This window comes from Procambarus clarkii, chromosome 49 (assembly GCF_040958095.1).
Source record: "Procambarus clarkii isolate CNS0578487 chromosome 49, FALCON_Pclarkii_2.0, whole genome shotgun sequence".
Lineage (NCBI taxonomy): Eukaryota > Metazoa > Arthropoda > Malacostraca > Decapoda > Cambaridae > Procambarus > Procambarus clarkii.
In genome coordinates, this window is record NC_091198.1 from 18,326,405 (window position 1) to 18,346,976 (window position 20,572).

The 20,572-nt window shown below is 43.1% G+C and overlaps 1 protein-coding gene and 1 long non-coding RNA gene across 2 annotated transcripts in view; one reads left to right on the forward strand and one right to left on the reverse strand.

Annotated features, from left to right (window-relative positions):
• The first annotated feature begins 2,835 nt into the window (after nucleotides 1–2,835).
• LOC123763416 (uncharacterized) lies at nucleotides 2,836–6,494 on the forward strand. Its single transcript, XR_011222379.1, has 4 exons — nucleotides 2,836–4,515; nucleotides 4,667–4,814; nucleotides 4,967–5,055; nucleotides 5,334–6,494. It is a non-coding gene; the product is annotated as an uncharacterized lncRNA (long non-coding RNA).
• A 3,563-nt stretch (nucleotides 6,495–10,057) lies between these two features.
• The window catches only part of LOC123763147 (pneumococcal serine-rich repeat protein), a 58,334-nt gene continuing 47,819 nt past the window's right edge, over nucleotides 10,058–20,572 (reverse strand). Inside the window, exons 19-22 of the mRNA XM_045750108.2 lie at nucleotides 12,466–19,450; nucleotides 10,695–10,853; nucleotides 10,458–10,561; nucleotides 10,058–10,257 (exon numbers count right to left, since the gene is read on the reverse strand). Coding sequence (XP_045606064.2) covers nucleotides 18,280–19,450 — 1,171 coding nt within the window. The 3' untranslated portion in view covers nucleotides 10,058–10,257; nucleotides 10,458–10,561; nucleotides 10,695–10,853; nucleotides 12,466–18,279. The remainder of the gene's footprint in view (nucleotides 10,258–10,457; nucleotides 10,562–10,694; nucleotides 10,854–12,465; nucleotides 19,451–20,572) is intronic.

Consider the following 20,572-nt stretch of genomic DNA (forward strand, 5'->3'; position numbering starts at 1 on the left):
AATGTCTTTGCTCCCACCGATATGTTAGGAATACATATGATGAGTACATATCTGTGATGAGTGCCCTCGACGTGTGAGTGCGTGTGCTCACATATTTGTGCCTGCAGGAACGAGCATTAGCTCTTGAACCCCGCCTCAGCCGCCTCCTGTCCAATAATGCATGACTCCTGGTCCATTGCCTTATCATATTTACTTTTAAAACTACTTCTTTAGTTCATTTCATTTTCCCACTATTCTTAAGCTAAAAGAAAAGTTCCTAACATCTCTGACTCATCTGTATCTCAAGCTTCCATCCACGCCGTCTTGTTTCATTGGGATTTATTTTGAACATCTCTCTATTTTCAAGTCTGTCAGTCACCTAAGTATTTTATAAGTCTCCATCATATATCCTGTCTCCTTTTTTCTAGAGGCGCCAGGTCTAGTTCTTTCAGTCTTTCCCCATCTCTCGCGATTCCGCAATAGGCCTCATTGCTAACATCTGAACCTCTCCTATTTTATAGGGAATGAGCACAGAGAACGGTACGGAGACCTTGTGGGACTGAGCACAGAACGGTACGGAGACCTTGTGGGACTGAGCACAGAGAACGGTACGGAGACCTTGTGGGACTGAGCACAGAATGCTCCAAATTTAGCTAACTTGCTTAGTAAAATGAATTTTGGGGTTCAGTCCCTGAGCCCATTATGTGCCTCTGTAACCTTATCCCCTACCGCCCACAAGATGGGTATGGGGTGCATAATAAATACACTAAACTATTTTTCAATTCAATTTATGCTTTTGATCTCGATTAGTATTAAGTTTTAAACTAACTTTATTTGTTCCCTCAACTTGCCCTAACATTCTGCGTATGAGTGGCTTTAGGCATTGTATATCTATCTAGAAATAGATAGCTCTATCTATAAATCTATGTAGCTCCATCTAGAAATCCAACATTATGTTTGTAGACCAGACCACACACTAGAAGGTGAAGGGACGACGACGTTTCGGTCCGTCCTGGACCATTCTCAAGTCGATTGTGAGAATGGTCCAGGACGGACCGAAACGTCGTCATCCCTTCATTTTCTAGTGTGGATTGGTCAACATACTTCAGCCACATTATTGTGGCTCCTCGCCTGCTTATATTTGTAATTCACAGTCAAAGTATGTATCTTTACCCGAACTTGTGTAGAATAATATTCTGAACACTGTCATCCTGGGCGGTAATAGTTATTATAAATCATGAATGTTCACACTTCAATAAGTTAAATTGACTTAATTTGTCATTAACGAGTAATATCTTAAGTCAACTGAAAGCAAATATTTAATATCATCCAGTGTTGTGTCAGGAAGTTTGGGTTGTTGGGTTTGTTAGTCTGTTATTGTATATATTGTATATTGTAGTTGTGGAGCGGCTATTAACAGTTCTTGACTGACGGACGATTACTACTTCACTTCCGACGGTGGCCCCTCTTGCAGGGGCTGTGGTGCCTTCAGATGTTCAGCTTGCTCCCGCTGGTGTCCCTGATGGTCCCGTGGGTCTTCCAGTGGATCTCTGTACGTCGTCTCCGTCTTCTCCACCTGCTGCGCATGCCCCTGCGCCCTCGACATGTGTCTCGGCTGTGTTGGGGTGGATACAGGGCCTCCATCTGTGCCCAGCTTGGTACCCCATGTGGTTGAGGATGCTGCCGTCCTGCGGAGAGCGTCGGTTCGCACGGCTTGTGATGCCCGTGTCTCTGGGTCGGCCTCTGGATCTGATGATGTGCGGCCAGAGCCCAAGCGTTCCCGGCGTTCTTCTTCTGCCTGGGCTGAGTGGGAGATTTCGACGGCGATGGCGGTGAGGTTCCGGTTGCGTCGCATTCTTCGGTAGTGGCGGAGGTCCATGTGCCTGCGGCTGCCAGTGTCGGTGTTTCTTCTGGTGAGGTGCCTGTGGAGGCTGCTTCCGGTGCGTCGCCTGCGTCGGGTGGTTCCGGTTCTGCGTCGGGGGTGGTTCCTCCTGCTGGTGAGCGTGGTGACCTGGTGGTGGTGTTAAAGAAGACTGCTCTCTCTGGGGGTTCCGTGTCCCCAGTTTCGTCCCTTGGCTCATCGGCGGCGGTTTTGCCGCTTCTCCCGTCTCCGACCGTCTCTACTGCGTCTCCTGCGGTGTCGGGTGTGGGGTTACCGTCTCGGCGGCCTTCGTCGTCTTCTCCTGTGCGTCCGGCGGCGGGACCGTCTCGGAAGCTTACGTCCGCTTCTCCCTTCGCTCTGCCTTACCTCGTTATGCGACTACTGCCACCCTGCTCCGGGTGCTGCCACTTCCGCCTGATCTGGTGCTTCCCGAGTTTATGCCCGCCCCCTGAGGCAGGGGGACCGTTGTCCTACCGACAGGGAGTACTTAGTGTGGGAAGCCTATAAGCAGAAATATCCTCTGCATGAGTTTCCTGAGAAATATTAGCCATTGACGTGTTTCCTCCTTTTAAGTGATTTTTGTGTGTGTGTGTGTGTGCTATGTGTTGTGGTGTTGTGTCCATTTGTGTGCGAGGGGTGCGGTTGCGTGCGTGTGTGCGTGCGTGGGAGTATTTAATTTAATTTGTTGTTGTTATGTATTTGTACCTCTCCGTGTGGGTTTTGGGGCCAGGAGGCTTGTTTTGTGTTGTTTCAAGGGTTGGGTTGTTGGGTGCGGGTTTGGGTACTTTGTAATTGTACTGCTGTGCTTATTGTTTTTATTGTTGGCCCTTCAGGCCGATCTTTTCTGTATTTGGTAATTTCTAACTTTGTGCTTTTGTGATTAGTGCTTTTGTGATCTGTTTACCTTACGCATGCTTGCCTGTGTACGCTCAGCGCTGAACGGCAAGTCTTGAACTCTTCTTTTTCAACTATCTTGCATTATGTTTGGTTTTTGTTGTCGGTCCTTCAGGCCGGTATTTACTGTATTTGTCTTTGTACGTGTTGTGCTTTTGTATTTGTGTTTGTGTTCTGTTTGTTTGTTCTTGTTTTATTGTATTTATTCGCATGTATGCATGTCAAAAAAAAAAAACTTCACTGCCGATTATATTGCAAATGTTGCTCTGTTGTATCTGTTGTTCTGTTGCAACATTTACAATAGAATGTTGTATTTGGTTTGTGAATTAGATTTTGAAATGAACAACTTGAAACACTGAAGCTGGGGACCATTATTGGTACATTAGAGACTCGTTCGTATTTGTGGAAGTGAAGGAGTGGTTGTTGGCCATTGTTAATTGACACTTGAGACTCGCAGAATGTTAACCAATGGGGTGAGTTTTAGGGCGAATGTCAACCAATCAGCGGCCGGGTTTGGTTGACTGCTGGGTATAAAAGGAAGGATGAAGCGCAAAGCACTTCAGTGTTGTTTTACCTCACTTTTGGTATACAGTCCAGCTTCGTCTCTTGAAGGTGAGGATCCTCCCCCCTTCCCCTTCCCTTCCCTTGCTGCATCACCCCTCCTCCCCCCCTCAGGTTAACAGAAAAATTATAACAGGTTAACGGAATAATTCGTCCTGACCATTGCACCTAAGATTATTACCGGTGGTTCATAGTGGTAGAGTTGTCAGCGCCCCGGAGGTCTTCACAAGGTGGTCACAAGCTTGACAAACGCGCCGTAAGTAAAAGCAGTCCGATGCTAGTCTCCGGACACTCCCCCACAGTGGCTTGCTCTAGTAGTTCAGAAAGTTGTAGTTGGGTAATGTCTAGTATAGCAAAGCACGGTGACTCCTCCAGTTACTTGGGGCACTAACACTTATCAACTGTATATTTAATAAACTTTTTTAGTGTAAAAATTGGTAGCTAAAAAAGTTTTTAGCAGTAAAACTTTGCTACAAATGTGTAGCATTAATGAATCTTGTAAAAAAAAAAAGATTGGCAACCTCTCCCATTCCGCAAAAAGTCTGCCTTTGTCTTGATTAATCTACAAACGTCAAAGTTGCATAAAACCCTAGCCTATAGGCTTAATGTTTTAGTATCTTGGCTAGTACTAATTTAAGTTAACATTTAATTTTGAAACTAATTTCTAAACTTAATCGTGTAATTATTACAAAGAAACTCTTCAATGTAACTTTGCTTGCCTAATTAACCCTGACGCAAGAACGTAGTTGTCTAAATGCACCGTCTTAAATTTGTATTACTTTTCAGATAAAGTTGCTGCTAAAAATACTGGCGTGGGATCTCTGGGACCCTCCACGTGGCCCCAGACGGCTCCCTGGTGGTGGTCTAAAGTCTGCTGAGCCAAACCAGTTGTCTGCACCAGTTTGTGTCGCCTCTGCCTTCCCAAGAGTTCAGGGAAAGTCTCTAAAATTCTCCAAACACCCTAACCTGTTCACAACTAATTGCTTTCCAGTCCCATATTACGTCCACAGTTCTCAAAGCGGCACCCTTGTGCTTCCAACCCCTAACTGCATTTAAAGTCCCCCAGCTTCCCTTCGTTCCTCGGCCTCTACCCCAGCCTCGACCACATCCCCAGCTTCCGTTGGTCACTGCTAAAGTCTCTCAGCCTTCAAGGCCACAGCAAACTCCACACTTTATCCTGTGGAATACCTGTTAACGTGGTAAGTAAATGTTCGTTTGATCTATGGGATATTCTCTATCCCATAGATCAAACAGTAATGTGATTAGAGTACCAAAGATGCAGATTTAGGGTACTGAACATTGTTTATTTTGTTCCCTTTAAAGAATTTTATGTAATTTGAATTTTTTCAGATACATGAAGATGGCTGGTAGACACTTCCACTTCTCAAGGTGCGTGAATAATCCCTGCAGCTGGGATAAAGTAAACTCTTACTGCTAGTCTTGGCAGAGGCTTCCAGCTAATTACTATTGAAGACTAAGATACGGAAGACTTCATAAAGTGAGTTATCGACAGAAGTGAGTTTACTTTTTGGTTATAAAATGTTGAAATACATGTGCAATTAACTTTAAATATAGCAAACATGCTGGACTAAAAATTATTAAATGGCAAAGTGTTTAAAACTACGTTATTTGTTGTCGGGTGTGATGCAGTTAATGTGGAGGAGCGGTAACGAGGCAGGAGGACCTGGAGGTGGTCATCCTGGTCCAGTGTCCTTCACCAACTGGTCTCACACTGCAGGGTCAGTATGACTCTTTACTTTATTAGTCTGGATGGTAGTGGTACGCGCTACTCTGGGTGGTAGTTAATCCGTAGTTAATCCATAGTTAACTGGTAGTTAATCCTCTGGGTGGTAGTGACTAGTTGTGCACCCTATATGCATCCTGTGGGCGATAGTAAAGGTTGCTAGTAACTAAGGCTTAATTTACTGCTTTTACAAAACTTTAAAAAAATGCTAGTTACTAATTTTTAAACATTTCTAATATTAACTTAGTCTCGTCCCCCCCCCCCCCCCCCCAGGGCCTACGGCCGGACCTGTAATTGGACCGGCCAAGTACAGCCGGTTAAGAGGGCAACAACGAAGACAGTCTCTGCACTGGACATCTTCAACGACGGAATAAAGATGTACTACCCATCACCGGGTATTATCGGGCACTATCAGCGTGACGAAGTAACTAGGCATAGAACAGCTCTGCGAATCTGGACGATGGTACAAATGGTTGCAGCTGGGAATCGCAGTTATGGGTGAAGAGGTGGCCGCGGGAGAGTATCGGTAATAGCCAGAATCCATCTTGGATACAAATATCTATCTATGGAAACGCTTAAAGTTGAGTTGCAGAATCTGTGACAGATACCACCTTGACCACTACCCGAGAGAATATGAACACCTGAGACATATTAGAAATGTGTAGAATAATAAACTCCACATTGTTTGAGTTGGGAAAACACTATTTGTCAAATATTGATACTGTTCTTAAAAGATTCCCCCGTTTTGTACCAGCAAGATGACGTAAGATTTTTAAGGGTTGACATGTTAATTTTCTTGTTTGAAGAGCTGTTCACTTTAGTCCCAGCTGCGTCTGGGTACAAGTGACGGGAAGAACACCCCAACGCGTTGTCTTTATTGTAATGTTGTACATGTCACTATGGCAGTGTCCACTCACAGGATGAGTGGCGCTGCCCAATACTGTCACTATGGCGGTGTGTCCACTCACAGGATGAGTGGCGCTGCCCAATACTGTCACTATGGCGGTGTGTCCACTCACAGGATGAGTGGCGCTGCCCAATACTGTCACTATGGCGGTGTGTCCACTCACAGGATGAGTGGCGCTGCCCAATACTGTCACTATGGCGGTGTGTCCACTCACAGGATGAGTGGCGCTGCCCAATACTGTCACTATGGCAGTGTGTCCACTCACAGGATGAGTGGCGCTGCCCAATAAACTCGCCCCTCGGGGCAAAACCCAACTTAATTTAAAAATTTGTCGTCACCACTTGGTTTTCTGATGACGCCTCGCGCTCATTCTTGAATTTAAATACTAAATTGCTACCTCAAACGCTAGTTTTTATCCTACCTTTATTTACTTGACATTGTACCCAGCAGTACAAATCACTTGTCAAGGCCTGGTCTCTGACTAGACTGATGCTGCTATCCTGAACCCATAGCCCGGTGTGATGGTCTAGTCTGGAGGTGTTCATAGACCTCAGAATCTAATTCCCAACTAGACTGACTCCTCCCCTCTCCATACCCCACCTTCCACATATCTTGCATTTAATGCTATTGCAGCTAGACATTATGGGTGGTAAACTTGTCAAGACTCGACAGTACCAAGTCTCTACGCCCTCGGGAGGACAGCCCTACTACAGTTAACCTTGTCTTAACATTCAAAAAGGGGCTATAAAACGACCCATTAGCTCTAAAAAGACGACCTGTAACAGGTTACACAAGTCTGCAGAGAAACGAAGCTGACCTGCAGAGGCTTAGTTTCCCGTTACACCATAACATTGAACTGACCTGGTTAATACTTGCACCTTCCTATTTCTCCAGAACCACAAGTGTTTTCCTCGGACCTTTCCTGTGGGTTCCCAGATCACCCTCAGGATTGTGTAATAAGAAATTGGGCTTCGGCTCTCTGCTCCCGCCTCTTGACTATCAGTCTACTGGTTTACAGATTCTTGAGCCCCTCGGGCTCTAATATCTACATTTTAAACTGTATTGTCGCCTGTACCACATCACTGCCAAATGCATTCCATCTGTTGACTACCGACTGAAATCTATAAAATGTGGTTCTCCCAACCACTTGGGCTGGACGGTAGAGCGACGGTCTCGCTTCATGCAGGTCTGGGTTCAATCCCCGACCGTCAAAGTAGGACACCATTCTCCAACCCCCCCCCCCCCCTCCCATCCCAAATGCTTATCCTGACCCTTTCCCAGTGCTATATAGTCGTAATGGCTTTGCGCTTTTCCCTGATAACTTCCTCATTTGCACAGTTTCTACCTGTCCCCCTCCCCCCCCCCCTTGTTAGTGTTCCATGATAGTTTTGTCCAGTCAGACATGATCACTTTAAATTCTCGTCTTCCGTGGACGTGTCTTTTACTTCCCGTAACCTTTCCTCGTTAGTAATACCTCGACGTTTGTGCCGTGTGCCTCAACAGTATCTGGGTTATCTTGATGCTTTCGGGGCTTAGCGTCCCCGCGGCCCGGCCCTCGACCAGGCCTCTTGTTAAACCCAGGAAGCAGCCCGTAGCTGTAACTCCCAGGTACAGTATTTACTACAAGGTAAGAGGGACATCAGGGGTTAAAGAAACTACCCATCTGTTTCCGCCTCCACCGGGGATCGAACCTCAACTACGAATCCGAAGCACTGTCCACTCGGCTGTTAGGCCCCTTACTGTGTTCTGGGACTTGTTCCTTGTATTGGGCTGGATGTGAAAGTGACGTATGTAGACGGATATTCTTATGCAGTGAACGGCTGAAGTATGTTAGCCGTACAGACACCAAGTCTTATTGGGGATAAGGCTGTTCGTGAGGCTAAATATTCTCAGCCACGGAAGCATAACATTTACTTAGTGGTTGGCGAGTCTGATGCCTTTGATCTCGCGTTCCTACATTGTCATCGTTCCTTCTGAAGATCCAAAGAGTTCCGCGTTCTCTCCCCAGCCTGGTACCGCCCTCGAGAATTACTTGCCCTCTTCTGGTGTATGGATTAAGACTGGTAACTTGTGATTACCTAGAGAGCCACCACCTCCCCGTCGAGGCAGTTCCATTCCAAATTTGTATAACTAAATTGTGCCGACAGTTTCAGGAGTTTAAAACCCTATGGGGGTGAAGTCTCGTGCTTCAAGCACTTGGTCCAGTGTTACGCACAGTGGCCTTTATGTATGTAAAATACTGAAGTTGGAGCACAAGATCAGTCCTGTTAGTCACGTGGCTCAAACTTAAGGACTATACTAAAGTTTAAGTGTTTTTTCCTACCTGAAACGCTTTGCATAATGGCTTTAGGCATTGTATGTACTAGCTTTATAAATCCATCAATGTTTGTATCATGTATGTACTTTACCTAAATAAAAAGTTAAATTTTACTAATCTGCATGTACAAATTGGTTGATACTTTCATACCTCTAATTCTTTGATATAGAAACAGGCGAATACAGCAGTAAATGATATCAATAGTTTGCATAACCACGTTCTTAAGTTTTGTCCTACTGTCTCGTATTTATTCAAGACAATTTTTAAATGGACAAGCAAACCAAAAATTAAGTGACATACGTCTCACAGCTTTCTCCCAAGAGATCAACGGTACTGTTCATTTTTTTTAGCTCTTACGAAACCATGTCAACAGCATCAGATGGAAAACGTAGCTAATGGACAGACTAGTGGAACAAGATCTTTGAAAGACAAAAGTTGCTGGGATTAATGGCGTCAACAATAAGGGCAGAAGACCAGCGGGAGTGTTCACAACATTACTTCACCGTTCAGTAACGGAGAAGATGTTACTTACCCGTTACGGAGCGGGGAAGTAACACCTTCCCAGGTGTTACTAGGGAAGGTGGTGACCACCTTCACAGGTACGGTCCAACCACCTGTACCAGGACGTCAACATGCGGGTCACCGCCCATCAGTGGCTGGCCACACACTAATCAGTTAACTTACAGTAATCTAACTCACAAGGGTGACGCTGCTCTTGTTGCCAGACCATTTGTGGCATACTCGCATATTAGATATTTTTAACGTAGTTCCCTTCCCTTGGTGAATTTCTATCAGAAACGCCAAGCCATTACAACTATATAGCACTGGGAAGGGGTCAGGATGGGACGAGGGGGGAAGGAATGGTGCCCAACCACATGGACCAAGTAAATGATACAGTATTACTAATGTAAAAGTCTTTGTGCACATAATTAAAACCTGGAGATAGAACAACATCAACACTGGACGTGCCTGCACCAGTTTAATATTTGGAACAAAAAAGTGCATCTTTCTAAAGTTTCTAATGGAAATGTTTAATGTCTAAAATTTCATGGAAAACCGTTTTTGTCCCCCCCCCCCATTATCTTCCTGAAACTAGAAAGTTCAGTGTCATCTACAAGTCATTTATGGCGGGTAGAAGGAAGTTAATAGTTTAGAGATGTATTAATAATACCGGGTCTGTATAAAATTTACTTCTGTAGATTGAATAATTAGGCAACTAAGGAAATCATTTAGTTGCGTTTGTTGCCCAATTGGTATTGAGTTTACATAACAAGTTTACATATATTTCAGAACACTGGAAAGTCAACCAGCGTTCAAGTTTTTTCCAGATACTAACTCTGCCGAAGACAAGTAATTATCAAAAGGCACCAAGCCGGGAAGGCCATGTAGCACCATCAAATGTGCCAAAGACTAAAGTCTTTGATGGTATGTACTGTCAGTTACCCAACGAGGCCCAAAATCTTGCCACAACCAGGTTGTACAAGTAACCCATTTACACTTTGGTCTGTACTGGAGGGGGGGTGGCGGGGAAGAAAGGATACTTTTGTACATACTATGGTACACATCTCTTTCCCCCCCCCCCCCCCCACTCCCTGCATTGTTTCAATGTCAGACCATTGTGACATTGAAGTCTCAAGCAACCCTTAACCGAAGAGTTTAGGATTTAATCATTCCCCTGCCAAAAATTAAAGTATATGTACACTAACGACACTTTAGGTCATAAGTGACAAAGTACCGAGACCTATTAGTCAAGGTATTCAAGAAGATTGTGCGCTAGTTTAAGCTTTAATATTTTACAACTTTACCATTCAGTAAACCAAGACTTTTCTAGTAACAATATCAAAGGCTTGTGTCACAGATGACATACTTCACGTGGTGTAATGTGGCGCCACTTCCTGCCGTTGTTACATATTCTTCAGTACCCCCGAGAGTCCTCGTCACCTTCCCCGAGGTCTGGCTGGGGTCGCCTGAGCCTGTGGACGGAAGAAACACTAACAACCATTAAATTCCTTAGTGACAAGTTTAAGTATTGTAAAGTTATCTTTTAAGTTTTACAGACTTCCCTACAGCCGATGAAGCTCTTTCTATTAACCTGCACTTACAAAGTCTACGCAACACCCCGTATGTTATGACAATTTGAGCTGTATGACAAAGTAAAACGAGCCATACTGACCTTAAGGTGTCAGACCAGTTGTTGAAGGACAGTGTACTCTGATGACCACCTCCAGCACGTCTTGCCTCGCTCCTTACCGCTTGTCTACACGAACTGGATCTTGCCTAATAAAATATCTAAATATTAGGTAGTTGTAGACAAACTTTTAGCCACATAGTAAACTATTTTAGTTCAGCAGGATAACCGTTCTCCATGTTTAATGCACATTTCAACAATTTATAACACCAAGTAACTCACCTCTGGCGATAACGCACTTTATGAAGTCTCGTATCGTTGTGTATACTAACTAGCTGGAAGCTTCTGCCAAGACCAGCAGCAACAGTTTGCTTGATCCCAGCTGAAGGGAGTGCTCACTCGCCATGAGGAATAGTACTTACCAGCCTTCGTTTCACGCATCTGAAACAAAAACTAAATTATTCTAATTTTACCAAGAGGGGACCAAATAAGACTCATGCTGAGGAGTCCAACCTGCACCTTGGGTACTCCAAACACATCACTGGTGCGATCTATGGGTTTTAGAGTAACTAGTAACTGTTGGACGTTATATTGAACCGAGAAGAAACTAGTTTGAAACCGATTAGTGTCTTTAGAGAACGGCACACACACGCAGGAACGCACACGCACGCTTCGAGTTCCAGTACGGGGAACCAGCGGGAAGCGAGGGTAGAACTCAAGAAGGGGGGGGGGGGGAGAGGAAGGGAGACACGCACCAAGTGGAGGGCAAGGGGGGTGGGGGGGGGGGGTGGGGGAGGCAGCAAGTGGAGGGCAGGGAGGGGGTGGGGGAGGCAGCAAGTGGAGGGCAGGGAGGGGGGGGGGGGAGGCAACAAAGAGGGGAGGATCCTCACCATACAGCTCACCTTCAAGAGACGAAGCTGAACTGTATACCAAAAGTGAGGTAAACCAACACTGAAGTGCTGTGTACCTCATCCTTCCTTTTATACCCAGCAGCCAACCAAACCCGGCCGCTGATTGGCTGACATTCGCCCTAAAACTCACCCCCATTGGTTAACATTCTGCGAGTCTCAAGTGTCAATTAACAATGGCCAACAACCATTCCTTCACTTCCACAAATACGAACGAGTCTCTTATGTACCAATAATGGTCCCCAGCTTGTGTTTCAAGTTGTTCATTTCAAAATCTAATTCACAAACCAAATACAACATTCTATTGTAAATGTTGCAACAGAACAACAGATACAACAGAGCAACATTTGCAATATGCAATTAGTCATTTAAGTTTTTCATGCCCGAAACGCTTTGCGTAATAGTGGCTTTAGGCATTGTATGTACTAGCTCTATCTATAAATCCATCACTCTTTGTAAAATCTCTTGTATGTATGTACCTTACCTAAATAAACATTTGATTTGATTTGATTTGATATAATCGGCAGTGAAATAGTAATCGTCCGTCAGTCAAGAATTGCTAATGGCCGCTCCGCAACTACAATATACAATATATTTATTTATTTATTTATTTATTTATTTATATATATACAAGAAGGTACATTGGGATTGTGAGGATACATAGCATAGTAATTACATTCTTGTAAAGCCACTAGTACGCGCAGCGTTTCGGGCAGATCCTTAATCTAAGAAAATTTTAAGTAGGTAAATACTAGCATAATTTATAAAAATTATAACAGTTACATAGCATGAAAAAAATAAAAGATTAGAGAAAATTGTAGGTATATTAAAGCACATAGGTAGATCAGATTGATTGCAATGACAGCTTGAATGGTACTTTTAACAAAAATTAGTAGGCACAGTACAGCATATGGCTAGCACATAAAAGACGACAGCAGTGAACACAATATACAATAACAGACAACTACAATATACAATAAATACAATAACAGACTAACAAACCCAACAACCCAAACTTCCTGACACAACACTGGATGATATTAAATATTTGCTTTCAGTTGACTTAAGATATTACTCGTTAATGACAAATTAAGTCAATTTAACGTATTGAAGTGAGAACATTTATGCTTTATAATAACTATTACCGTCCAGGATGACAGTGTTCAGAATATTATTCTGCACAAGTGTCGTCCTCGACGATCACCAGGTGACGCTCCTCGAGGCTCCTCTCGTCTTCAGAACAAAACTTCCCGTCACCTTCCTCGCTCTTCCTGTCTCCGTCTCCCCCAAGGTACTCCTCGAGCGCCTGGAGTATAAGTCTCAAGACGAGTCTTATAGGATGTCAGACGGTTCCCAGCTCCTTCCTACACGCCCTCTACAGCTCCAGCCTCTTCAGTTCTGCCTGTTAAAGCTGTATGTTTACCTGGAGATTTATAAGGTTATAACTGTCTTATGGTAACCTCCACCTCAGACGACCACAGCCAGGCAGTAAGGAAGGCAACTAAGACCGTCTCGGGGCACTAAAGAACATCATCTCAACCAGTTTAAGAGTAGAACTAAGTACTACCTAATTAACTCATGTAACCTACCTTACCCCCTAAATGTCTACCCATGTCTTGTTATTTTAAACAATGTTGTTTGTTCACCAACTTGTACAATGGCTCATTTCTGCCATGTCCCCCCCCCCCCCCGTTTATTTTTTATTCCTTTTTTCAACACAATTTATACCTTAATCCCAATTACTATTAAGTTTTAGTCTAAGTGGGTTTTTTCCCCTCACACCTTGCCCGAAACGCTATGCATATTAGTGGCTTTAGGTTTTGTATGTACTAGCTCTGTCTATAAATCCAACATTTTGTTTGTAACTTTTCATCTATGTATGTACTTTTCCTGAATAAGAAATTGAATTGAATTGAATTGAATCTACAACGACGAGATAGAGTAACGTGACATTGCCTCTCACCACGGCAAGTCTGTCACGTGACACCAGCCTCTGATGTTGATGCCTCTACAGCCTCTCGTCGGTCTTACCTCTCAAGTCTACCTACTTGGGAACCTGTACACTGAACATTGCTGCCTTCAACACTGCCAGTGTATCCTCAGGATGGGTAATATAGGGTCCACAACTAGTCACTCGATGTCTATGGGGTTCAATACCACCCGTAGGATGAGTATGGGGTCCACTTCCACCCCTAGGATGAGTATGGGGTCCACTACCATCCCTAGGATGGGTATGAGTCCATTACCAACTGTAGGATGTTAATGAGGTCCACTACCAACTGTTGGGTGAGTATGGGGCCCCACTATCGCTCACAAGATGGCTACGGGGTCCAGTAACGCCCATAGGATGGGTATGGGGCCCACTACCGCCCACAGGAAAGATATGGGGTCCAGTACCGCCGACAGGAAAGATATGGGGTCCACTACCGCCCACAGGAAACGTATGGGGTCACAGTACCTCCCCACATCTATGCGGTAGTGGACCCCATAGCCATTCTGTGGGTGGTAGTGGACACCATATCCATCCAACAGGTGGAAGTGGACCTCATACCTATCCTTTTGGGTGGTCGTGGACCTCATAAACATCGTGTGACTTGTGGACCCTATATCCATCCTGTTTGCAGTAGTATACCCCATAGATAATTCAACGTCATATCGTTTTCAATTGACGTTCCTACAACTTTTTTTGTGGGGGGGGGGGGTGAAAGGTGATAGGTGAAAGGAAGTATAGAAGTGGGAAATACAGTGAGAGGTATGAAAGCAGGTGGACTGTCCGCCTTGCTGACATGATGTGTGGGTGTTGGCAGCTAAGCTAAGCTGGCTCTCTCGTCAGGAAGCTGTGAGTGTGTAAGAGATTCACCACAATATACCATTATTGTATATAATGTTTACCGAAAACATCATTGTTATAATTTATAGTGCTTATTATAATTTACCGAGAAGCACCACGATTTCTCCTAAGTGCTAACCTTTAACAGGATGCACTGTAGAATAGTGCTTTAAATCATGGGTTGAAACATTAGTTAACACAGAATGGAGACTTATTATATATATAATTTTTTAACTATTTTCAGTAAAGAGTAAACTATTTCAATAAAGAAAGCATTCATCAGTGAACAGCTATCATCTTCACTGACGGCTTCATTACAATCTTAATTAAGCCTTAAAATCATAATACTAAAATAAGGAGCCGTAGGTGGTAGCTATGTATACCATAGGTGAATTATAAATCTTAATTAATAATTGTAATAATTATTTAACTGCCTCACGTCAACTAGATTTTTCTTAATTTTCTCGGAATACTGCTGCTCTGAAGAAGGGTATTCCCTGGTACTAAAGGGAATACACGCAATATGTCACAAGTGATACCATCCTTGGTATCACCCATAAGTGATACCAAGACGCCTGATAGCCGAGTGGACAGCGCTTCGGATTCGTAGTCCTGAGGTTCCGGGTTCGATCCCCAATGGAGGTGGAGACAAATGGGCAAAATGTTTCTTTCACCCTGATGCCCCTGTTACCTTGCAGTAAATAGGTACCTGGAAGTTACACAGCTACTATGGGCCACTTCCTTGGGGTGTGTAACAAAGAGGAGGCCTGGTCGAGGACCGGGCCGCGGGGACGCTAAACCCTGAAAGCATCTCAAGATTACCTTAAGATCCTCACCGGGGGATGTGACTTTACCTTTGTTTACCTTGTTTTGCTTTACCCACTTCTCATGTTAGTTAGTACAATCATTTTAACTTGATTTTTATTGCTGGAGCATTGTTATTTACATGGAAGTAAGTAAGTAATTATCAAAAAGGCACCGAACCAGGAAGGCTATGTAGCACTATCAAATGTGCGGAATAATCAGGGGGCACTAAATATCACCAAGGATGCCAATACAACAACAGAAACGCATAAGGAGAACGATATCAAAAGTATCCGACTCGCCAAGAATTCTATCGAGGGACAAATGACCGCGAGGGGCGGTCGGAAGGCAAGACACGCGCTCGTCTTGGAAGTCAGGACATTCAACAAGGATATGTATGACGGTAAGTGAGAGAACGCAATTTGGACAATAAGGAGCTGAGTGGCGCTCCATTAAGTGACCGTGAGTTAAGCGAGTATGGTCAAGACGCAACCGCGCTAGAGCCGTTTCCCACCGCCGGTTACGGTGGCAGGAGGAAGGCCACGGGGACACACAACACTTACGCAGTACGCAGTTTGTTACCAACAACAGAAGACCAACAACCCTGCCAACGGGCAAGGATGGAGGAATGAATAACCGGATAAAAGTTGGAAAAAGGAATATATTTACGGGAAATGGGACAAGAGCGGATAGCCTCCCTAGTGGCAGCATCTGCACGCTCATTTAAAGAGACACCATCATGGCTGGGAACCCAGCAAAGCTCCACGGATTTAAATTGACTAGAGATAAGAAACAGCCAATGTTGAATCTCGACAACCACCAAATGAACAGGATTAAAGAACCCGAGAGCCACGAGAGAACTACGAGAGTCAACGACACTCGCAAAGGAGGATGGAAGTAAGTAATTATCAAAAGAAGGCACGAAGCCGGGGAGGCTATGTAGCACCGTCAAAAGTGCCGAAAATTCAAAAGGTGCTAGAGATCACCAAGGATGCCAATACGAGAACAAAAGTGCACAAGGTGAATATCAAAGGCATCCGATTTACCAAGGATACTATCGAGGGACAGGTGACCGCGAGGGACTATTTAGATGCAAGAGAAGGTGGTAGATGTTGATGGTTTGGGTTGACTGAAGTGGAGATTAATGGTGAGGAGCCAGGTGCAGGTGCTTCATTTCCAGGTTTGAAGGAAGCCTTTGGGAGAGCAGAGAGAAAAAGAGTTCTCTTCGTTTCTTTGCAAAAGCTCCATACGTATATTGTATATGCTCATCATCGCTCTAATGTCACACTCGATACTACTTGTTTCCACAGTCAAGAAAGCCTTCAAAATATATCTATGTTTTCCATATTACCTTTTTCCTTTAAAACTTCCACTTCCAAGTCATCATCCTCATCTTAATTTTCCCACTCCAATTTTATTTCTATAACTAAATTTATAATTTCGTCATCAGTCACATTTTGAAAGCTTGAGGCATCTTCGTCCCTTATCTATGTCGTCATCTAGTGTTTGACCCCAGTTCTGCTCTCCTCTCAGTTCTCACAACTTAATTCCTCTGACATTGGCTAGGAGTTCTTTTTTCTTTTAATTTTTCTTCTCGCAAACGTTCTTGGGCCCAAATCCTTCAAATCTGCCTTATCTTCCTCAGGAAACAGACCTGATGCAGGCCAAAGTTTTCTCCAGTCATTTCTTATTGTTGTTAGCTTTACTTCATCCCATACATTGGCAACAGCACTGAAAGTGATTAAGATGCTTTAATCTTAAAAGCTCAGGTTATAGTTACATCACATACAGTACATAGTATAACTGATGCACTACATAGTCAATCTTGGGAATAATATCAAGTATATCATGTGTTCCAGTATTCAGATAGTACAGTAGAGTATTTACAAAGTTCAAAACATCTCAACTTGAGGGAGGGGCCAAAGTCAGTCAATATGGAACATTCTACAATATAATGCTCAAGGGAGTGCATGTTGAACATTATATTATAGAGTCCCATATTGTCACCTTTTGCCCTCCTGGGTTGAGATATGCTGAACTATGTTAACAGTACAGTACTGGAGCATCAAGTGCTCCAGTATTCAAACACAGTAGTATTTACAGAGTTCAGCATCTCAACCCAAGAGGGCAAAAGTCAGACAATATGGGACACTAATATAATGTTCAACATGCATTCACACTAACATTATGTTGTAGAAGGGCTTATAGTAACGATGAGGACCATAGCATATATACCGAAGTACAACGAAATTATAACATAGAAATCTGAACTATTAAGTTGGGCAAACTGGAAAGTTATTTTTTTACTTGTGTTTCTTTGACAAACTAAACTAACCTAACCTTTCTAACACAATATTTGAGGCCTAATATAGTACATGTGTGTGCTATACTAGGCTTAGTTTGTTTTTTAGCCTCATTTATTTTAAAAGAATTCCTTACTATTTAGTATACTACTATCTAAAAGCAAAGTATGTACAAATTCGTGACTATTGACTATCATCACAATACCTACTATCTAAAGAGGGAGATGGGTTGGGAAATTTCACAAGAAAAAAAGGCATTGCAGATACATGGTGTATATTTTACTAAAATTCTTGTGATGCATTGTTTAAATTTATTTGGTAATATGTAACAAAAATGTATTATTTACAATGAAAATAATGTTTTGCTTTAGAACAGTATTACATATACTGGATAGAAAAATATATACAAACTAAAATAAAACTGCTCAATAGTGACAGCAAAAAATAATGTTAATCTAAATACAAGAGAATAACTTTATTCTAAATATGGTAGTCTTGTAGCCCCTTTCACCAGTCTCGTAATTTCAAGAAGCACAAAGCACTACACACACACACACACACACGCAGATACTATACAGGTTCTTCATAGTATATACATCTGAAGCTAATCTTTACACTTAATAACCATTCTCTGTTTTATGCATCAATTTATACTAAAGGACTGTGTAATTATATTGGATGAGAATATCAAGATGTAAGATTCACAAACTTCAAAACAAATTCTGAGTCGAGCAATATGGCATGGATGCAGGTGTAGGTGAAAGCTGTTCATTTTAACAAAATAAAAAGACATTAAAACCGTGTTAAAAAATTTTTGCACAGTTTCCCTTCATTAAAAGCTCCTGTGAACTGCATTCAGAACACCATCCACTATAAGCCATAAGGTTTTGCCTGTCTTGCTCTAATACTTCATTGATCATTAAAAATTTGAAATAATTCTACACTTTTTATTTATAAATTGTCTCAAACTCAAACATAATATGTAATGTGACATGTATTATTTCTATTCAACTAGAAATGAGTTACTTTTTCTGGGCCATCGTAAAGTGTTTTGAAGACACAGCCAAGAATATTTCAGTGATATTTTCAAGTGTAGGATTCACAACACCTTCATAAGCAAGTGCATTTTTTATAAACTGAACAATAAAAGTAGCATCCTTCCCCACTGTGGCCTTTGCCGCTCTATCAACATCAACACCATTATACAGTCTTTCTCTACTCAAAGGTAGTGCCGAAGCGTGGCTCAACAACGCTGCAGCTTCAGTGCTACCTTTCACTAACTTGTCTTTATAGCTACCTGTAGCACTCTCACTTAAAACTCGTAACTTTTCTGAAGCCATTTTAATAATTAAAGCATTATCTTTATCAGCAAGTACTTGAATAGCTGTGTGTGTGTTTGAACCCAAGTTTTTCATCTTCCGAATTATGAGCTTCAGAGCAGGAGCAAGAAAATCTAACAAGTCACTGAGTTCTAGAAGCAGCGCTAAAGTACTTTTCAATGAAAATTCTTTTGCTGGTAATGCTTTCACACCTTGAACATCTTTTTGTTGGGAGGTACTAACTACGGGCAAAATTTTATCTATGACTTGCAAATCTTCTGTGGTGTCTCCATCACCCTGATTATGAGAATTGGGACAACATGTAGCAACCTTTTCTGCAGGCATTTGCAAGGTAAACTCCTTCACAGATGGTGCCACCACAGTGCCTTCATAGTCAGGACCAGAACTGGACTGCTCGTCTCCATTATCTATACATGTAGACTTTTGACTAGTTATAATTTTGGAAGAGGACTCCAAAGGCCCTTCAAATGAAGTACTAGGGGTGGCTCTATAATGAGATTTGTCATCTGGATACTGCCTTGCTTTATTTGGTCTTGTAGCAGTTGCCTCCTTATTAGCTGCTGCTGCTTCAAACTGTTTAATTAACTTCTCTCTCTTCTGATTCCACTTTACCTCAAGCTGCTCAGTCACCACCTGCTCCCAAAATTCACGCCACAGTTTTTCACATTCCTTTGGGTCTTCATTTCCTGCATGCATCTCCTGGTATTTTGCCTTGAAAATTGCATATTTATCTTCATAACTGGGATGAGCCTCCGGCACCTCCAAGTAAGTTTGGCGGTCTATTTGGTGGTCTTTTCTCAACTCCTCCTCTGCAGCCAGGAAGAGTTTCATAGTTTCTGGATCAAAATTGGGGCTGAAATGAATAAAAATTAAATAGTCACCTGTACAAAATTAATTAAGCATATTATGTTCCTAAACTGTAAAAACAAATCACATTAACACTGCTCCGTTAATAAAACAGGTACAGAATGCTGTACCTGTACCTGTAAAACTTTCATGCTAAGTGTGTGCAGCTGGCCAGTGGCTGGACCTTGACAATGACTGTTTATAGTTTGAATCAGGGTTGCAAATATTTTCCAAGCAGTTGCATGTTTTGATGCATGCTACCTTTCTGAGGGCCTTTCCCTTTGGTAATGTAATTAATCTTGTATTCCCACTCCACGGTGCCTCTATTGAGGGTGAGGGAGGAACAGATTCTGCTCGTGGTCTCTAGCACACATTCATGATTTGTTAGTGCCTGGTTTGGTATCCAGATTTGAAGGACTGCAGGAGGGGAGCTCAGGATGATAGAGATAGTAACCCATCAAGAAATAAGAATACTTTGCATAATGCAAAGTTAGTCTGGATTTGAACCCCACACATCTGAAAATTTTGGTTCAAATTCTAAATTGCTAAATATTGGTTATAGTACAGTACAGTGGTACCTGCTTGAAATACTAATCCGTTCCCAGAGATGTGTCGCACATCAATATTTTTTAATCCAAAATTAATTTTGGATTAATTTTCAGATTCCAGTCCCCTTCCATCAATCCTATCCCTCTCTCTCTCCACCATCCATCCATCCAGTCCCTCTCCACCATCCATCCATCCAGTCTCCCCCCACCATTCATCCATCCAGTCCCCCTCCACCATCCATCCATCCAGTCCCCCCCCACCATCCATCCATCCAGTCTCCCTCCACCATCCATCCATCCATCCAGTCTCCCTCCACCATTCATCCATCCAGTCTCCATCCACCATCCAGTCTCCCTCCACCATCCAGTCTCCCTCCACCATCCAGTCCCCTTCCACCATCCATCCATCCAGTCCCCCTCCACTATCCATCCATCCAGTCCCCCTCCACCATCCATCCATCCAGTTTCCTTCCACCATCCATCCATCCAGTCCCCCTCCACCATCCAGTCCCCCTCCACCATCCATCCATCCAGTCCCCCTCCACCATCCATCCATCCAGTTCCCTTCCACCATCCATCCA